The sequence below is a fragment of the Humulus lupulus genome, chromosome X, assembly GCF_963169125.1.
Source record: "Humulus lupulus chromosome X, drHumLupu1.1, whole genome shotgun sequence".
Classification (NCBI taxonomy): domain Eukaryota; kingdom Viridiplantae; phylum Streptophyta; class Magnoliopsida; order Rosales; family Cannabaceae; genus Humulus; species Humulus lupulus.
In genome coordinates this window covers 33,510,071-33,531,242 of record NC_084802.1, presented here as the reverse complement: position 1 = coordinate 33,531,242, position 21,172 = coordinate 33,510,071, and the positions used below count along the sequence as shown (strand labels likewise).

At 41.3% G+C, this 21,172-nt stretch overlaps 1 protein-coding gene across 1 annotated transcript; it reads left to right on the top strand.

Annotated features, from left to right (window-relative positions):
• The first annotated feature begins 18,637 nt into the window (after positions 1-18,637).
• LOC133805703 (uncharacterized) lies at positions 18,638-19,282 on the top strand. Its single transcript, XM_062243865.1, has one exon. The coding sequence runs from the start codon at positions 18,638-18,640 to the stop codon at positions 19,280-19,282; it is 645 nt and encodes a 214-aa protein (XP_062099849.1).
• The last annotated feature ends 1,890 nt before the right edge of the window (positions 19,283-21,172 follow it).

Below are 21,172 nucleotides of genomic sequence, written 5' to 3'. Positions count from 1 at the left end.
TCGAGGTCCCGGGGGCTAGAATATTATTCTAAAATTCTTATTTGGTTTAGGGCTTGATGGATTGTTATTATTATTATGAAGTGACTAGGTTTTACCGCCAAGGCTCGGGTTTAGGGGATTGTGCTCGAGATTGCATTAGTTAGTCAGCTTAGGACACAGGTAAGAAAACTGTTTGTGCCTGTAGAGCAGGGCATGGCCCTGTTATTTGTGTTTAATGTGTGTGTGAATATTTGTAGTCGATATGCTATGTTTTTCATGATGATGAATGATCGGCGCCGGGAATGGAAAAATTCAGGAATGACAAAGGTCAGGGACGACAAAGGCTAGGATCGACTTTAAGCATGTTGAATGTAGGCCGCCCGGGCGAGACCCTCTAAGGGTGCTGTACTCACCCGCTCGTTGAAGACCGTGAACCCAATGCCTGGTAAAGAACCTAGGTCAGCATAGGCCGCTATGTGATTAATCTATTATATGTTTAAGTTGTGTATTACTTGATTGAGTTGTCATATGCTATGTGTTGAGTTTTCTTGTTGGGCCTTGGCTCACGGGTGCTCTATGGTGCAGGTAAGGGCAAAGGAAAGGCCGACCAAGCATGAGTTGGAGGGCATGGAGTGGCGCGTACATGTTCGGCCTACCTGGCTGCCACGGCCGGGGTTGTTTTGAGGGACATGCTATAAACAGTTGATTTTGTCGCTTAGGTCGTACCTTAACTTTTGAGTTGTAAATACATTTTGAAACAGTGTTTTGGGATCCCAATGTAGCACTTTTATGAGTTTAATAAATGTCCAAGTCTTTTATACCTAATTCTCATTAAATGAATCTTTATCCTGATTTAATCACACTTTTCGATTTAAAACCTTGATTAGCGAGCTAATGGCACATTTCAAAATCACATGGTAACAACTCTAATGTAGTAGGGTGTTACATGTATCAATTACAGGGAATTGAACAAGCTGACTATCAAGAACAAGTACCCGCTACCAAGGATTGATGACCTGTTTGATCAGTTGCAAGGTAGGACAGTATTCTCAAAGATTGATCTTCGATCTGGTTATCACCAGTTGAGGATCAAAGATGAGGATATTCCAAAGATGGCCTTTCGCACAAGATACATACATTATGTGTTTATGGTCATGTCATTTGGACTGACCAATGCCCTAACAACTTTAATGGATCTGATGAATAGGGTGTTTAAGGACACCTCAACAAGTTTGTGATTGTCTTCATCGACGATATCCTAGTATGCTCTCAGATAGAGGCAGAACATGAGCAACATCTCCGATTGGTGCTTTAGAGGTTGAGGGAGCACAGGTGGTATGCCAAGTTCAAGAAGTGTGAGCTCTGGTTACCTCAGGTGACCTTCCTTAGTCACATTGTTAGTAGAGATGGAATTAAAGTTGATTAGGCTAAGATTGAGGCAGTGAGAGATTGGATAAGGCCCAGAAGTTCCTCAGAGATCAGGAGCTTCCTTGGATTGGCAGGATACTACCGACGCTTTGTAGAAGGGTTCTCAAGGATTTCTACACCACTAACAGAATTGACACGTAAGAATCAAAAGTTTGTATGGTCAGACAGATGTGAGAACAGTCTCCAAGAGTTAAAGCGACGATTGATTACAGCTCTAGTACTAAGTCTTCCATCAGAACAGGAGAAGTTTGTGGTTTATTGTGATGCATCAAGGTAGGGATTAGGCTGTGTCCTTATGCAGGCAAGGAAGGTGATCGCTTATGCATCACGACAGTTGAAAGAATATGAACAGCAATAACCTACGCATGATTTGGAGTTAGCAGCAGTGGTCTTTGCATTTAAGATATGGCGGCACTGCCTTTATGGGGAGAAGAGTGAGATATACACTGACCACAAGAGATTAAAGTATTTCTTTACCCAAAAGGATCTAAACATGAGACAGAGGTGTTGGCTGGAGTTGGTGAAAGATTATGATTGTGAGATTCTTTACCACCCAGGGAAAGCCAACATTGTGGCAGATGCCTTGAGCCGGAGAGGTCCGTGACAGTTATTCAGTTTGAAGCAGATATCAAAAGAGTTAGCAGAATATATGACTAGAGCAGGGATTGAGTTGTTGGTGGGTCAGTTAGCCAACGTCGCCTTGCAGTCCATTCTTTTGGAAAGGATAAAGGAGGGTCAGTTGAGTGATCCTCAGTTGATGAGGCATAGAGGGGATGTCCTAGCTGGAATGGCTAAGGACTATACTATTTCAGAGATGGGTATGCTAAGATACAAGGAGCAGGTTTGTGTTCCGGTGGACTCTTCTATCAGACAAGAGATTCTAGATGAATCTCACACGACACCGTAATATTGCATCCGGGCACCACGAAGATGTACCAGGATCTAAAAACCTTATATTGGTGTCCTGGGAGGAAGAAAGATGTGACCGAATATGTGGCTAAGTGCTTGACATGTCAGCAAGTCAAGGCTGAACATCAGAGATTGGCAGGGTTATTACAGCCTTAGGGTATCCCTAAATGGAAATGGGAGGACATCATTATGGACTTCGTAGTTGGGTTGCCCAGAACAGTGGGTCAGTATGATACAGTGTGGGTGATTATGGATTGGTATACCAAATCAGCCCACTTCTTGCCAGTAAGGACGAACTATGTAGTGGATCAGTACGCTGATCTTTATGTGAAAGACATAGTACGTCTCCATGGGGCTCCTAGGTCTATCGTGTCAGATTGGGACCCCATCTTTACCCCCAAGTTTTGGGGAAGTCTACAGAAGGCTATGGGAACCCAACTGAAATTCAATACAACTTACCATCCTCAGATAGATGTTTAGTCGGAGAGGACGATTCAGATACTAGAAGACATGCTTCGAACATGCGTTCTAGACTTTGAAGGGTCCTAGAGTAAGTATTTGCCTCTGATAAAACTTTCCTACAATGACAGCTACCAGTTGACCATTGGAGTGGCTCCTTACGAGATGCTATATGGTAGAAGGTTTAGGTCGCCCATTCACTGGGATGTGATGGATGAAAGAAAATACTTAGGTCCTGAAGCAGTTTAGAGGACCAATGATGTAACGCCCTAGATAACCAAGACCGTTCCACTATGTGTTTGTAAAGGTGCAAGACTTACTAATCAAGTCATTTAGTTGAAAATGTGTTACTAAAACCATAATCGAACTAGGGTTAAAAGATGTTGGTCATAAAAGATAAATTTCATTTGAATAAGCAGTTTATTCATGGGATCCCAAAAACAGGATTAAATAACAGTTTACAAAATTTTCATAGGTTATGTACAACCACACGCCATTCTAATGGAAAAATAGGCATTTTAGGGTCTCCTATCCCTGTATCATCCCTCGGCCATGCCAGCCGAGCAGCCGACTATGTACATTCCGCCCCTAAAGCTCTCCAATTCAGGGTTGGTCCAACTTACCCTTGTCTTTACCTGCACCACGTAGCACCCATGAGCCAAAACCTAGCAAGAAAACCATATAACAGAGCATAATCAATAACAGTAATCAAATAACTCACAAAACATTAGCCAGATATTCAGTAGACCATAGCATTCACATAAATAGTGACATCAATCAACGAATCAATAATCTATTATCCAGGTAATCAACATGCCAAAATCATCATCTTAACAATAGTAAACATATCATGCAATATCCAGGGTCGATGCCCTTAGGCCGCACCCTCTGTTTATCCCACTGACTCCGGCTCACTTAGGCCGAGCTTATTGATTATATAATTAACCTCAGCTACCAGTGGCCGAACCGCGTCCTATGGGAAAATATTAATTTCGGCACACTTGGGCCGTTTATTTCATGCTCACATGGCATAATACCATCATACAACATTGCATACAAGTATAGGGAACTCTTAGTCCCAACATAGCCACACAACCGGGTGCAGTTTTCATACCTTTGATTCTGAACAGAGAAGGTAAACTAGTTCCAAGCACGATCACTAGCCTCGATCCTTGGCGACAAACCTAGTCACAAGAGTCATTGATATCTATCAACTTCCAATCAGAAATAAAATAACTAAGGAACAAAACTAGCCTCCGGGACCTCAATTTCTACTAAACCGAGTAGTAGAAATTGTTCCGAACCCCTAGGTTCGAACCTCCAAGCCTTAACAACCCTCAGAACACTTCTAAGCTCAAAACTCCTAGGCAAGTCACGACTTGGCTCAGCAAGTCGCGACTTGCCCCAAGTCAGAGAGCAAGCTCTCACACCAAAGGGGAGGCGGGTCGCAACTTGGCCAAGTAAGTCGCAGCGCACCCCAAGTCAGAGAGCTCCCTAGGCCAGAAGGGCCACACGCATCGCGCCGCGCCCTACGAACCCAGAGAAAACCTGGGTTTTCTCCTCCCTTTTCTAGCCGAGAACATTCAAACATACCCATAATTTTTCCCTCAATTCACCACTGAACCAACCATTAATTTAGACCCATAATCACATGTTTTCATCCTATAATTCCCAGTAATAAAACAGAAACCAGCACCTCGATTCAACCACAAGGATCCTAGTACTAATCACTAAAGTTTTCTACTCAAACCCTCAGCCAAATTCATCACTAAATCTATACTCAAAACTTAAAAATCAACCTAAACTACTCAGCAACATAACACAGAAATTAAAGCCAAATTCTTACCGCAATTCACAGCTCAATCTCCCAGCTAAATTTCCTCCAATTTCCTCAAAGTTTCCCCAGCCCAAGCTTAGAATGTGCTCCCACCTTGAAGCTAAGCTTCAATATCCAAATGAAGGCAAGAGTGAGCGAGGGATGCGTGGGAAAGAGAGAGAAGTTAGCTAAAACCTTTTCCTTCTTTCTTTCCTAGATTATTCTCAACTCTTCTCTGTTTTGTCCTAACAAAAAGGTTGAGCATATCATTTATTAGCAAAAAGACCATTTTACCCATCCCAACAAAACCAACCTTTAACTTAATCTAGGGGTATAATAGTCATTTGTTCCCAATTCCCACTAATTCCTCAAGTGTCCCTAATATTTACCACTTAAATCCCATCATCAAATTAATCACCAACTATTTACCCAATGTCTAATAATCTCCAATATATTTCATAATTCCCGAAAATACCCCCAGGTTCCCCTAAGCCGGGTAATGTGGTCTCAACAATCTTTCACAAATAATCACATTTATGCCCTCAACGACCAAAATTACAAATATGCCCCTATAATCTAAACAAGGCCCACATGCATATTAATACTCATAACCATGCATTTTCACATATCCATATAATCATATAAGCATGCTTATCACATAATCATGCATTAAATCATTTAAATCACACCTAAACCAATTATGCCCTCCCAGCACACTAATCAAGGCCCTTAAGCCATATTAGTGATTTTGGGTCGTTACAACTATCCCTTCCTACTGAGAATTTCATCCTCAAAATTTACCTGAATAACTCGGGATACTGATCCTGCATCGCTAACTCAAGCTCCCAGGTCACCTCCTCGACCCTGCTATTCCTCCATAACACTTTAACTAGAGGAATTGTCTTGTTCCGTTGAACCTTATCTTTCCGATCTAATATCTGAATCGGTCGCTCCTCATAGGACAAATCTGTCTGCAATTCCAAGTCTTCATACTTTAACACATGTGTCGTATCTGAGATGTACTTTCGAAGCATAGAAACATGGAATACGTCATGAACTCCCGACAACGACGGTGGCAAAGCTAACCTGTAAGCCACCTGATCGATCCCTTCCAAGATCTCAAAAGGTCCAATAAATCTAGGGCTCAGCTTGCCCTTCTTCCCAAACCTCTTCACCTCTCGCAATGGTGAAACTCGCAGAAACACGTGGTCCCCGATCTGGAACTCCACATCTCTACGCTTAGGATCAGCATAGCTTTTCTGTCTGCTCTGTGAAGCAAGCATTCTAGCTCAGATCTTCTCAATAGCTTCATTAGTCTTCTGAACCATGTCCGGTCCCAGATACTTTTCTCAACCACCTCATCCAAATGAATGAGCGATCTACATGTCCTCCCATATAACATCTCACATGGAGCCACTCCAATCATTGATTGATAACTATTGTTATATGATAACTCAATCAACAGGAGATACTTACTCTAGGATCCCTCAAAATCGATCACACATGCCTTAAGCATATCCTCCAACACCTAAATCGTCCTCTCAGACTGTCCATCAGTCTGAGGATGAAAGGTTGTGCTGAACTTCAACTGAGTCCCCATAGCCTTCTATAAACCACCCCAAAACTTAGAGGTAAAGATAGGATCCCGGTTTGACACTATAGACTTAGGAACCCCGTGGAGACGTACAATCTCCCTCACATACAACTCTGCATACTAATCCACCGTATAAGTCGTCTTCACTGGAAGAAAATGAGCTGACTTAGTGTATCTATCCACTATCACCCACACTGAGTCATGAAGCCCCACTGTCCTGGGTAAACCTCCCACAAAGTCCATCGTAATATCCTCCCATTTTCACTCGAGAATACCTAAAGGCTTAAGAAATCCCGCTGGTCGCTAATGCTCAGCTTTCACTTACTGACAGGTCAGACACCTGGCCACATACTCTACCACATCCTTCTTCATCCCGGGCCACCAATACAACGTCCGTAGATCCTGATACTTCTTTGTGGTACCCAGATGAAGTGAGTATGGTGTAGTATGCAATTCATCTAATATCTCTTGTCTGATCCCCACATTCAGTCAGAACACAAATCCTATCCTGATACCGTAGCAAACCAACCTCAGAAATAGAATAGTCCTTAGCTACTCCCGCTAAAACATTCTCTCTAACCTCATGTAAATGTGAATCCACCAACTGGCCCTCCTTAATCAATCCAGTAGGGTCGACTACAAAGTAATGTTGGCCAACCGGTCCACTACCAACTCTATCCTTGCTCTGGACATCTCATCAGCCAACTCTCTCGAAATCTGAGTGGAACTAAATAACTGCCTCGAGCCCCTTCAGCTCAATGCATTAGCCACTACATTGGCTTTCCCTGGGTGGTAAAGAATATCATATTCATAGTCTTTTACCAACTCTATCCAACGCCTCTGCCTCATATTCAGGTCCTTTTGCGTGAAGAAGTACTTCAAACTATTATGATCGGTGTATATCTCGCACTTCTCCCCATACAAATAATGTCGCCAAACCTTCAGTGCGAATACCACCGCTGCTAACTCCAAATCATGGGTAGGATACCGCTGCTCATACTCCTTCAGCTGTTGTGAAGCATAAGCTATAACATTCCCGTTCTGCATCAACACACAACCTAAGCCCAACCTCGATGCATCACAATATACCACAAACTTTCCTTCCTCCGAAGGAAGACTTAGCACAGGTGCAGTAATAAGTCATTGCTTCAACTCTTGAAAACTGTTCTCACACTTGTCTGACCAGACAAACTTCAAATTCTTCCGTGTCAATTCTGTCATCGATGCAGCAATCTTTGAGAACCCTTCCATAAACAATCTGTAGTAACCTGCTAACCCGTGGAAACTCCGAACCTCTGAGGTATTCCTTAGCCTCGACCAATCTCTCACTGCCTTTACCTTAGATGGAACCACCTTAATCCCATCTTCACCAACTATGTGTCCAAGGAATGTCACTTCTGGTAACCAAAACTCACACTTCTTAAACTTGGCGTACAACCGATGTTCTCTTAACCTCTACAAGACCTGTCAAAGATGTTGCTTGTGCTCTGCCTCTGAACTGAAGTATACTAAAATGTCATCAATGAAGACAATCACGAACTGATCTAAAAAGTCCTTGAACACCCTGTTCATTAAGTCCATGAAGGCTACTGGGGCATTGGTTAAACCGAACGACATAACCAAAAACTCATAGTGCCCATACCTCGTTCGGAAGGCCTTCTTCGGTATATCCTTGTCCTTGATCCTCAGCTGGTGATAACCAGATCGAAGATCAATCTTTGAGAATTCCATCTTTCCCTGCAGCTGAACAAACAAGTCGTCAATCCTTGGCAGAGGGTACTTATTCTTGATAGTCAACTTGTTCAACTCTTTGTAGTCTATACACATCCTTAGAGTTTCGTCCTTCTTCTTCACAAACAAAACTGGAGCACCCCATGGCGAGAAGCTAGGCCTGATAAACCCTAAATCCAGAAGTTCTTGCAGTTGTATCTTCAATTCTTTCAGTTCTGCTGGTGCCATTCTATAAGGTGCCCTCGACACTGGCTCTGTCCCCGGTGCCAACTCAATGATGAACTGAATCTCCCTGTGCGGTGACAACCCTGGTAAATCCTCAGAGAATACATCCAAGAATTCACGAACCAATCTAGTCTCTCCCGGTCCTGTTGGCATAACCCTGGTAGTATCCACCACATTAGCCAGAAAACCTATACATCCTCCCTGTAATAGGTCTCTGGCTCTCAGCGCTGATATCATGGGTATGCGAGGTCCACATACCGCACCCACGAAAATAAAGGGATCCTCTCCCTTCACTCAAAGGTCACCATCTTCTTCCTACAATCAATAGTAGCCCCATATCTGACCAGCCAATCCATCCCCAAAATCATGTCAAAATCTTCCATGCCTAACTCAATCAAGTCTACTGATAGCTCCCTACCATCAACCATCACCGACAGTGCTCTAATCCACCCCCTAGAAACTACCAGTTCCCCTGTAGGAAAGAAAAGTCCCAAACCCCGCAGTACAATACTCACTAGGTCTACACAATCTATTAATTACTTTACTAGAAACAAATGAATGTGTAGCACCAAAGTCAATCAATACAGTAAAAGGAGAGCCAGCGCTAGAAAGCTGACCTGTCACCACCGAGGGACTAGCCTCGGCCTCTGCTTGCGTCAAGGTGAACACTCGAGGTGGAGTCAAGCTGTCCACCCTCCCTGCTTCCCCTTTCTTCACTGTTGGGCAATCCTTCTTGAGGTGTCCCACCACCCCACATGCATAACAGGCCTTGGCCCGACATTCACCCGGATGGCATCTTCTACACCTCATGCACTATGGGTAGCCCTTCCATGTGTCATCGCCTCCTTGATGGCCACCCTGAACACCCCGACCCCTTCTATTAGGACCAGCAGCGGTCGAAGTGTCAAGGGTATTCCTCTTCAGATCACTGGGGCCTCCGCCCCTACCAGACCCAGAATATGGAGGCACCGCTCTGCGAACCTCCCGTCTTGCAGCATTCTCCCTCCAGATCTTGTTCTCTGCTTCCTCAGCGGTAAGGGCCTTCTCAACAGCTTGGGCATAAGTCGTCCCCCCAGGTTCTATTGTAATTCCACATCTCAGGCTATCATAGTGTTGACGGTGAAATCTCGTCAACGATATAAGGTTAGAAAACTGAGACTTTATTGCCAAAGATATCTTAGAAGAAGATTGAGAGAACTTGAAAGAGTAAATATGCAGAACTACAATGGAGTAAAATATGTATATTGCTTAATAGCCTCAGCATACAATGAATTTTCCAACCCCTTTTCAGGAGGGGTGATGATCTATTTATACTGGAGCTCTAATGGCTCCCCATACATTGTGGTCCCAGGGGACAAGATTGTACATAGGTACATTGTCAGGGTAGTGGCACAGGTTGTGGTGGAGCAGAAGGTTATGGTGCTGGCCTGGTACATAGTCAGAGGTATGCATGTAGTGCTTCCACTCTCTGTACAAATCTGTACCTCCACTACTTGTAGGACACAGATGTCAGAGTCATGCCTTTGCCCTTTTTCAGGGTTGTACATCCCGTGCTTGTACATTTATCTCATGCCTAGTGGTCCCCCTTACCTAAATATCTTCTCTAGGTTTCTTTATATTTTAGTAAGTGTCGATCCATACTTCTTTTATCCCGTCCTTACCTCCAGGTACGAGGACAGGAAATAGGCATGTACGAGGCTTGGGGATGGGTCTCACAAGGCGAGACCCTTAGTGCCTAAGCGAGTATCCAGGCGTGACTTGGGTATTCACGAGGCTCGGGGATGGGTCTCACAAGGAGAGACCCTTGGTGCCTAAGTGAGTACCCATGTGTGACCTGGGCATTCACGAGGCTTGGGGATGGGTCTCACAAGGCGAGACCCTTGGTGCCTAAGTGAGTAACCATGCATGATCCAGGCATTCATGAGGCTCGGGGATGGGTCTCACAAGGTGTGATGGGGTTGCATGAGGGCCATGAGACGGTGGTGGCGCGAGGCTCCTTAACGTGGTCATACCTCGCAAGACGCATGCGGGCGTGGTGAGGTGTGTCTCACTGTGCGAGGCGTTGGCGCGCATCTGGGTCACGAGGCACGCGGGCGAGGGAAGCCTCGCATAGCGAGGCCCTTGTGGCCTTGGCAGGCACGCAGTGGAAAAGGACAGCCTTGCATAGCGAGGCCCTTGTGGCCTTGGTAGGCGCGCGCGGGGGAAGGGCAGCCTCACATAGCGAGGCCCTTCTGGCCTTGGAAGGCGCGCGCGGGGGAAGGGCAGCCTCGCATAGTGAGGCCCTTATGGCCTTGGAAGGTGTGCTCGCATAGTGAGGCCCTTGTGGCCTTGGTAGGCATGCGCGGGGGAAGGGCAGCCTCGCATAGCGAGGCCCTTGGGTCCTTCTGGGCATTTTCGCTAAGGCCTCCTATGAGACATGGGTCTCGCATGGGGCAAGATATTGGGATGCTTTGTTTGCCCAAGGCCAATGAGGGTAACCCTCAATTTTTCTCTTGAGTGTTGACTATGGCTTTGGTCAATTTTTGGCATTCACACATAGCATTAAGCCCCCGGATAAATCTGTCATGCCAAGCTGCATCAGTAGGCACAAGATCTAGTGCAAACTTCGCAAGTCTATCGAACTTCAGGGTATACTCTGTGACTTTCATGTTGCCATGTATCAATCCCACAAATTCATTCACCTTTGCTGCCCTGATGGCAACATTGTAATACTTCTGACTGAACAAATCCTTGAATCCATCCCAACCCAAAGTAGTAACATCTCTGGTCTGTGATGCCACTTCCCACCAAATGCGGGCATCCTCTCTTAGCATATATGTGGCACAGGCCACCCTGTCATGACCCTCTACCCTCATGAAGTCCAGGATAGCAGTAATCATACTCATCCACTGTTCGGCCTTTAGTGGATCTGGTCCCCCCTCAAAAGTTGGAGGATGTTGTTTCTTGAACCGCTCATACAACGGTTCCCACCTATTCCCAACCTCCAATGGCTGTACAACTGGTGCCACTACAGGTGGCACAATGGATGCAACGCTCCCTGACGGAGCCTTCTGTCTAAGAAGACGAATCTGCTCAACCTGGCTCTGAAGTCGGGATTGCATGTTTGCCATAATTTGCTACCAGTTCTCAGGGACTGGCGGAGGGTTCTGGCCCTTGTCATCATCTCTGGCCTCGGACCCAGTGCCGGCTAGTCGTATAGATCATTTTGGACACATAGCTATCCAAGTTAATCTACAATCAACGACTCAGCGATCATACTATGATGACAGGGTAACAATCTTTCCATGCATCACCATTGAAACGCAACCAATCACAAACAGTCAAAATATAACAGTTCATCCAAATATTCATCCACATGCATAGGAATGCTAATAAGCATGCCTTAATATCATCACACAGTAGTCAAGGGCCAGGCCCTATCAGTATCTCATGCTCCCTATTAATCAAACAAATATCAGCATTCATATTTCCTTCTAATCACTTAAGCATATAAACTTGAATACGCAATTACCAAACCATGATTCGAGCTTGTCTTTAGCGACGAATGTACATGTCCAGCCAGTCTTCAAGAACCCTTAAACCTAGACCACTATGATACCAAGTTGTAACACCCTGGATAACCAAGACCGTTACAGTGTGTGTTTATAAAGGTACAAGACTTGCTAATCAAGTCATTTAGTTGAAAATGTGTTACTAAAACAATAATCGAACTAGGGTTAAAAGATGTTGGTCATAAAAGATAAATTTCATTTGAATAAGCGGTCGATTCACGGGATCCCAAAAGCAGGGTTAAATAACAGTTTACAAAATTTTCACAGGTTATGTACAACCACAAGCCACTCTAATGGAAAAATAGGCATTTAAGGGTCTCTTGTCCCTGTATCATCCCTCGGTCGTGGCAGCCGAGCAGCTGACTATGTACATTCCACCCCTAGAGCTCTCCAATTCAGGGTTGGTCCAGCTTACCCTTGCCTTTACCTGCACCACGTAGCACCCGTGAGCCAAGGCCCAGTAAGAAAACCATATAACATAGCATAATCAATAACAGTAATCAAATAACTCACAAAACATTAGCCAGATATTCAGTAGACCATAGCATTCACATAAACAGTGACATCAATCAACGAATCAATAATCTATTCCAGGTAATAAACATGCCAAAATCATCAGATTAACAATAGTAAACATATCATGCAATATCCAGGGTCGACGCCCTTAGGCCGCACCCTCTGTTTATCCCACTGACTCCGGCTCACTTAGGACGAGCTCAGTGATTATATAATTAACCTCAGCTACTAGTGGTCGAGCCGCATCCTGTGTGCAAATATTAATTCTGGCACTCTTAGGCCGTTTATTTCATGCTCACATGGCATAATACCATCATACAACACTGCATACAAGTATAGGGAACTCTTAGTCCCAACATAGCCACACAACCGGGTGCAGTTTTCTTACCTTTGATTCTGAGCGAAGAAGGTGAACTGGTTCCGAGGTCAATCCCTAGCCTCGAGCCTTGGCGACAAACTTAGTCACAATAGTCATTGATATCTATCAACTTCCAATCAGAAATAAAATACCTAGGGAACAAAACTAGCCTTCGGGACCTCAATTTCTACTAAACCAAGTAGTAGAAATTGTCCCGAGCCCTAACAACCCTAAGAACACTTCTGATCTCAAAACTCCCAGGCAGGTCGCGACTTGGCTCAGCAAGTCGCGATTTGCCCCAAGTCAAAGAGCAAGCTCTCACGCCAAAGGGGAGGCGGGTCGCGACTTGGCCAAGTAAGTCGTGGCGCGCCCCCAAGTTAAAGAGCTCCCTAGGCCAGAAGGGCCACATGCGCCGTGGCGCGCCCTACAAACCTAAAGAAAACCTTGGTTATTCTTCTCCCTTTTCCAGCCAAGAACATTCAAACATACCCATAATTTTTCCCTCAATTCACCACTGAACCAACCATTAATTTAGACCCATAGTCACATGTTTTCATCCTATAATTCCCAGTAATAAAACAAAAACCAGCACCTCAATTCAACCACAAGGATCCTAGTACTAATAACTGAAGTTTCCTATTCAAACCCTCAGCCAAATTCATCACTAAATCTATACTCAAAACTTAAAAATCAACCTAAACTATTCAGCAACATAACACAGAAAGTAAAGCCAAATTCTTACCTCAATTCACAGCTCAATCTCCCAGCTAAATTTCCTCCAATTTCCTCAAAGTTTCCCCAGCCCAAGCTTAGAATGTGCTCCCACCTTGAAGCTAAGCTTCAATATCTAAATGAACGCAAGAGTGAGAGAGGGATGCGTGGGAGAGAGAGAGAAGTTAGCTGAAACCTTTTCCTTTTTTTCTTTCCTAGATTATTCTCAACTCTTCTCTATTTTGTCCTAACAAAAAGGTTGAGCATATCATTTATTATCAAAAATACCATTTTACCCATCCCAACAAAACCAACCTTTAACTTAATCTAGGGGTACAATAGTCATTTGTTCCCAATTCCCACTAATTCCTCAAGTGTCCCTAATATTTACCACTTAAATCTCATCATCAAATTAATCACCAACTATTTACCCAATGTCTAATAATCTCCAATATATTTCCTAAATTCCTGAAAATACCCCCAGGCTCCCCTGAGCTGGGTATAAATCCCAGCCGTGACTATTTCGCCAAACCGCTCACTAGGACCGTCTGGAGCCATATGCTGCAAATATATCCACAAAATAATGTGGTCTCAAAAATCTATCACATATAATCACATTTATACCCTCAATGGGCCAAAATAACAAATATGCCCCCATAATCTAAACAGGGCCAACATGCATATTAATACTCATAAACATGCATTTCACACATCCACATAATCATATAAGCATGCTTATCACATAATCATGCATTACATCATTTAATCACACCTAAACCAATTATGCCTTCCCGGCACACTCATCAAGGCTCTTAAGCCATATTAGAGATTTTGGGTCGTTACAAATGAGGCCATAAAAAATATTAAAGCTTGGATGCTTGCGTCATGGAGCAGGCAGAAAAGTTATTCAGATCTGAGGCACAGAGACGTGGAATTCCAAGTGGGAGACTATGTCTTCCTTAAAGTTTCGCCACTGAGAGGGGTGAAAAGGTTTGGGGAGAATGGAAAGTTGAGCTCTAGATTTGTAGGACCATTTGAGATCCTGGAGAAGATTGGTCAGGTAGCCTATAGGTTGGTTTCACCTTCGGCATTGTCAAGAGTTCACAATGTATTTCATATATCGATGCTCTGAAAGTATGTATCAGATGCAACTCATGTATTGAGTTATGAGGATCTGGAGCTACAGACGGATTTGTCTTATGAGGAGCGACTGGTTCAGATCCTAGATAGAAAAGACAAGGTTCTGAGGAACAAGACGATTCCAATAGTTAAAGTTTTATGGAGAAATAGCAAGGTCGAGGAAGCGACCTGGGAGCTAGAGTCAATTATGTAGGATCAGCATCCCGAGTTGTTCAGGTAAATTTCTAGGACAAAATTTTCAGTAGGAGGGGATAGTTGTAACGTCCCAAATTTTCTAATTAGGCTTAGAGCCTTTATTAGTATGCCGGGAGAGCATAATTGGATTTATATGCGAATTATGTGAAATTAATTGAATATATGTGTGACTATGTGGCATAAATGAATTATATGGTGATATGAATATTTATGTATGTTTATGTGTATTAAATATGCATGTGGTCCCATTTTCATTAGTAATGGCATATTTGTAATTTTGACACGTTGAGGGAATAATTGTAATTATAGGTGTTATGTGATTGAGACCACATTATTATGTGGATATATTTGTGATATTCGGCACGAGGCGATCCTAGTGAGCGAGTTAGCGGAAAAGTCACAACGAGGTCAAATACCTGGCTCGGGGTGAGCCAAAGGGTATTTTAGTAATTTAGTGCGTAGTTAGGATTTATCGGGTGATGAGTAGTTATTAGGTGATTATTTGGGCATGTCTGTATTAATTGGGAATTTATAGTGCTATTTGAGGACTAGTGGGAATTGTGGAAAAATATCGTTTTGCCCTTGAGGGCATTAAAGGGAAAACTCTTGGATGAGGGGCATTATGGTCTTTTCCTAGCCTTGGTTGAACTTAGTTAGGACTAGAAGCATTCAGAAAGAAATAAGGAGAACACTTAGCTTCCATCCATTCTCTCTCTCTCGTTCATCTTTCTCTCTCTCTCTCTCTTGGGCACTTGGAAGCATTTGAAATTTTTGGAGAATTGGCCTAGGAATCTAAGGAGCTAAAGCAATTCTTGGAGGGATTAGAGACTGCTTAGTGTGGGAAGTCAGCTGGGAATTTTTTTGTGGTTGAGGTGAGCTCTCCTCTGTCAATTTCTGTAAGTTTTGAGCTTTCCTTTTTAATTTCTTGAGGAGTTCTTGAATTTTTATGTTTAGGGATCTTTTAAAGGCTATGGGTCGTTATTTATTGTGTATCTGAATTGCTGGAATAGTTTAGGTGGTTAATTTAGGGTAAAAACTGAGTTTGGAAGGGTTTTGGAGGAGAATGCAATTTCTGAAATCGCTAAAATTTCTGGGTTCGCGGGGTTGCGCCGCGGCCTGCGTGAACTCAGGGGATTGGGCTCTGAACTGCCTTAGCGTCGCGGTGCTGGGTGGGTTGCGTCACGACGCATGTCTAGGGAATTAAGGGGATTTGCTCTCTGAATTGTAGAGGGCCACGATGCTTGTGTGGGGCACCACGGCTCAAATTGAGGATTTTGGCCAAATGGGGTTTATTATCTCAGGAACTCAAACCTAAAGGCTCAACAAGGATTTTACTACCCGGTTTAGAAGAATTTGAGGTCCTGGAGGCTAGTAAGTAATTTTGAAGCTTTTAATTACTTTAGATCTTGATTATTACTCATTATTGCATTGTGACTAGGTTATACCATTAGGGCTCGGGAGTAAGGATCATGCTCGGGATCGCCATATGCCATCTGCTCAAGATTCGAGGTAAGAAAACCGTCTCTTGCACCAAGTGTAGGACATGCGCCCCAATGGTAGGGCACAAGAATGACCATGTCATGAAACTATTTGTATTTGAATGCATGTTGTGTTTGAATTTATGTTGTTATAGTTATTGGTACTGATTGCTTGGTTGGGAGACTATTAATGACATTACATGTGTAAAGTCGTAGTGGCGAGGCCATAACGTGGATACGGTATTCACCACAATGGCGGAGCCATTATGAAGATGGAATGTCCATCTACTTGGCATGAGTCGTGTGTTGTTTGGAAAATCTATGCGAACCAATTGTGATTATAGAGTATGTAATACATGTTAATGTTTATCTGGTTATCTGTATGATTTGTATGGGTTTTCTTGCTAGGCCTTGGCTCACGGGTGCTTCATGGTGTAGGTAAGGACAAAGGAGAGTTGGACCAGCCATGAGTTGGAGAGTTGTAGGGGCGGCGTGTACATACCCAGCCTGCTCGGCCTCCAAAGTTGAGATATTTTGAGAACAGGAATCTTTAGTTGAAAATTTTCTGCTTAGGTCGGCTAAGTCTGTATTTTTGATAAAGTTGTATTTTATTAGAAACTTTTGGGATCCCCTGTAATTGCTTAACCTTTTAAATGAGAAGTCCAACGTTTGACCAAAACTTTTGATACTTAAACTATCGTTTAACCGTAATTACACATGTAAGTCCAAATGACTCGCTTAGCGAGTTAAGCACTATTTTTAACACATAGTGTAATAGTTCTGACTATTCAGGGCGTTACATATCATGAGCTAATTTCTTATTCTAGGATTTCAATTGGAACTTGATATGTAGCTTGAATTTGTTATTTGATCTTAATTTCTATTCTAGGCTTAATGCTTCTGATTAATTGGCCACTAATTAGATTGATTAGGGAACCTTAAGGAACTTGTAAAATGGAATTTTTTTTGTTTGACCATGAATAGAATGATGTATGATCACTGAGTAAAATCTATGAGTTTCACATAGGATAGGAATATAACTGTTAAATGAACCTGTGCTTAATGAATTTTATGCTAATTTGATTATCATAATAATATAGATAATTGATTAGATAAGATATTGTTGTATGACCATCGGGAGAGGCTTGTGAATAGTTGTGGATTCTTGGTTAACATTTTTTATTGATTGATAGAATGTAGTGAGATTAATTATGTTCAAGTGAAATATTGAGGGAAAATTGTAATCTTAGGTTTTTCTAAAATTTGATTAATTGTTATTTTTTAATTTACCCTTTTTAAATTTCTTATTTTAATTTTCTTTAGGTTTTAATTCTATTATTGTTTGGATAAAACAAGAAGAAATAATTTTAGTACTTGACAAAGTTCGGTGATAAATTCTCAGTGGGATCGGTACTCTACTTTCACTTTATTACTTGTTGCGATAGCGTGCACTTGCGCTGTTTAGAAATTAGCACAACAAGTTTTTGGCGTCGTTGCCAGGGAATTTAATTACTAAATTTTTGTTGATATTAATACCAATCTATCTTGTTCATAATTCAAACTTTTTGTTTTTATTTTTTTCAGTTATTGTTCAGCCATTTATGCGAAGATCGTGAAGTTTTGAGTTGGTTCCTTTAGATCCTGAGATTGAGCAAAGTTTACGAGGAATTAGACAAGAAAGGAACCAATAACAACAACAAAAAATCATAATGGTTGAACTAGAGCAAGTGGACAACACAAGATCACTGAGGGAGTATGTTGTTCCTTTAATTGATAGCATTCAATCTAGTATCTGGCATCCCCCAATTCAAGCCAATAACTTTGAGATCAAGCCGGTTACCATTCAGATGTTGAAAGATGCAACCATGTTCTGTGGGTTACCGAATGAGGATCCTAATGAGCACATCATGAACTTCTTGGAAATTTGTGACACTTTCAAGTACATTGGAGTTTCAAATGATGTTGTCAGACTTAGACGTCCATGCAAAGAGTTGTTTGACGTCCATGCCAGCTGGTTCCTTTACTACTTGGGATGTCTTGGCTCAAAAGTTCTTAGCAAAAAATTTTCCTCCATCAAAGACAGCTAAGTTGAGGAATGATATCACTTCTTTCGTGTAGCTTGAGTCAAAATCACCCAAATTTCTCATGGAGCAACAACCAAGACCAATCGTCAAGACCTCATAACCTACTTGGCTTTCCTCCTCAACAAGAGAAAAAGTCAAGTTTGGAGGAGATGTTTGTTTAGTATATGAAGAAGACAAATGTAATTTTGTAAAATCAAGAAACACTTATTCAGAGTCAAGTTGCATCATTGAGAACACCAGAGAACCAATTTGGCCAACTTGCTAGTTCGTTGAATTCAAGGCCTCAAGGCTCCTTACCAAGTAACACTGAAGCTAACCAAAAGGGGACAAGGAACAATGCAAAGCAATAATTTTGAGGGATGGCAGAGAGTTGTCTAGCAAAGTGGAAAAACCTAAAGAAAAAGAGAAAGTAGTGGCGCCAAAGATAGAAGCTGAAAATGAAAAGTCACCATAAAAAATAGTGATGGATCAAGAAGAGAAAAGCCCTTACAATCCTCCACCACCATTCCCTCAACGTTTACACAAGCAGAAACTTGACAAACAATTCTCCAAATTTCTACAGGTGTTTAAGAAGCTCCACATCAATATTCATTTTGCTGAGGCATTAAAAAAAATCCCCAACTATGTCAAATTTATGAAGGATATATTGTCTAAGAAGAGGAAGTTGGGAGATTTTGAGACAATTGCTTTAACAGAAGAGTGTAGTGCAATCTTGCAGAAGAAACTTCCACCAAAGCTCAAGGACCCAGGTAGTTTCACTATTCCTTGCACCATTGGTACTCAGTTTTTTGGGAGAGCTCTTTGTAACTTGAGGGCAAGTATAAATCTTATGCCACTTTCTATCTATCAAAAGCTTGGTTTGTGGGAAGCGAAGCCTACTTCTGTCACATTACAGTTAGCAGACCGTTCATTGACTTATCCAAAGGGTATAGTGGAAGACATTTTGGTAAAGGTGGAGAAGTTCATATTTACTGTAGATTTTATTGTGCTTGATATGGAGGAGGATAGAGAAATCTCAATCATTCTTGGGCGACCATTCTTAGCAACAGGACAAACTCTTATTGATGTGCAAAAAGGAGAGCTAACTATGCGAGTACTAGACCAATAGGTGACCTTTAATGTTTTTCAAGCTACAAAATGCCCAACTGCATTTGTGAAGCAGTATTCTCACTTTGTGACATTTGTTTGATCTTGAACCATATACATAATGCAATCTTTGAGGCATGTTTGTTGATAACTATTTTGTTTGTCTTTAGTTTTGTTTGTTCAGGACTAGCAAACCTTTAAGTTTGGGGTATTTGATATCGTGTGTTAACACTATACTTGAGTACTTTAGAATTTATTGTTTGTTAATGTTTTATATTTTATTTTACTTAATTTGAGTAAATTTTGTAGTTTTGAGAGTCATTTGAGCAAGCAAAAGAAATGCAAGAAGAATTGAGGAAGAAAGAAGGAATTTAGTACAAAATCAACATTCAGCATCGCGATGCCAGAGTCAGTGTCGTGATGCTGAGCGAAAATTCAGAAAACAGGAAACCACTCTTTTTGGTCGTTATTCTTACAAATTTCGACCAAGGCTATAAAGGGCTTGGAGGAGCACGAATTTTGGGAGACTTTTAGAAAGAGAAAGTAACTCACAAGGCCTAGAGTGAGAACGAGAAATAGGAGAATCAATGTTTTGAAGATTAGCGAAGTTTATTGCCAAGAGTTTTCATCTTTTAATTTCTTTTTCTTTTGCTTTTCCTTGTAAACTCCATGATGATGAATTTGTTTACGATATTTTGCATGGTTTACACTAGTCCTATCATGAGCTAATTTCTTATTCTAGGATTGCAATTGGAACTTAATATGTAGCTTGAATTTGTTATTTGATCTTAATTCTGAAATCAATATTAAGTTATCCATTCCATTCTATGCTTAACGCTTCTAATTAATTGGCCACTAATTAGATTGATTAGGGAACCTTAAGGAACTTGGAAAATGAAATTTTGTGTTTGACCATGAATAGAATGTTGTATGATCACTGAGTAAAATATGTGAGTTGCACATAGGATATGAATATTGCTTAATGAATTTTATGCTAATTTGATTATCATATGAATATAAATAATTGATTAGATAAGATATTTTTGCATGAACATCGGGAGAGGATTGTGAATATTTGTGGATTCTTGGTTAACATCTTGTAATGATTGATAGAATTAAGTGAGATTAATTATGTTCAAGTGAAATATTGAGGAAAAATTGTAATCCTAGGTTTCTCTAAAATTTGATTAATTGTTATTTTTAAAATTGCTTATTTTAATTTTATTTAATTTATAATTCTATTATTGTTTGGATAAAAACATGAAGAAATCATTTTAGTACTTGACAGAATTTGGTGATAAATTCTCTGTGGGAACGATACTCTACTTTCACTTATTACTTGTTGCAATACCATGCACTTGCGTTGTTTAGAAATTAGCACAACAATACACATTATAATATATGCACATATATATATAGGGAGCTTCTTAGGTTGGGACATCACTTTTGCCCCAACCGTACATTTTTTATTTTAGGTACTTCAAGAAATTATAACCAATTTTTTTGTATGACTGCGTACATGATAATTATAGTAGGCATCCTGCCAATTTTCAAGAAATTCTAAATAATTTACAATGCTGAAATCAGAGTTCAAATAGTTTTAGGGGCAAAAATGATGCCCCTATCTAAGAAAATTCACATATATATAAATATATATATTATTTGAATTATTTATATATATTTAAATGTCACACATGCACGCGTCTACAAAGCCACCATTTTTTTCTTGTTTCAATAAATGCAAACATAGATACACATACACATATATGTACATATATATATTTGAGTAAATGATTGCTAAAATACCCAATGTTTTCAAACTGTTGCACTTTTATACCTAATTTTTTTTGCAGTAAATATACTAAATGTCTTCAAAATGTTACACTTTTATACCTAAACTTTTTTTTAGCAT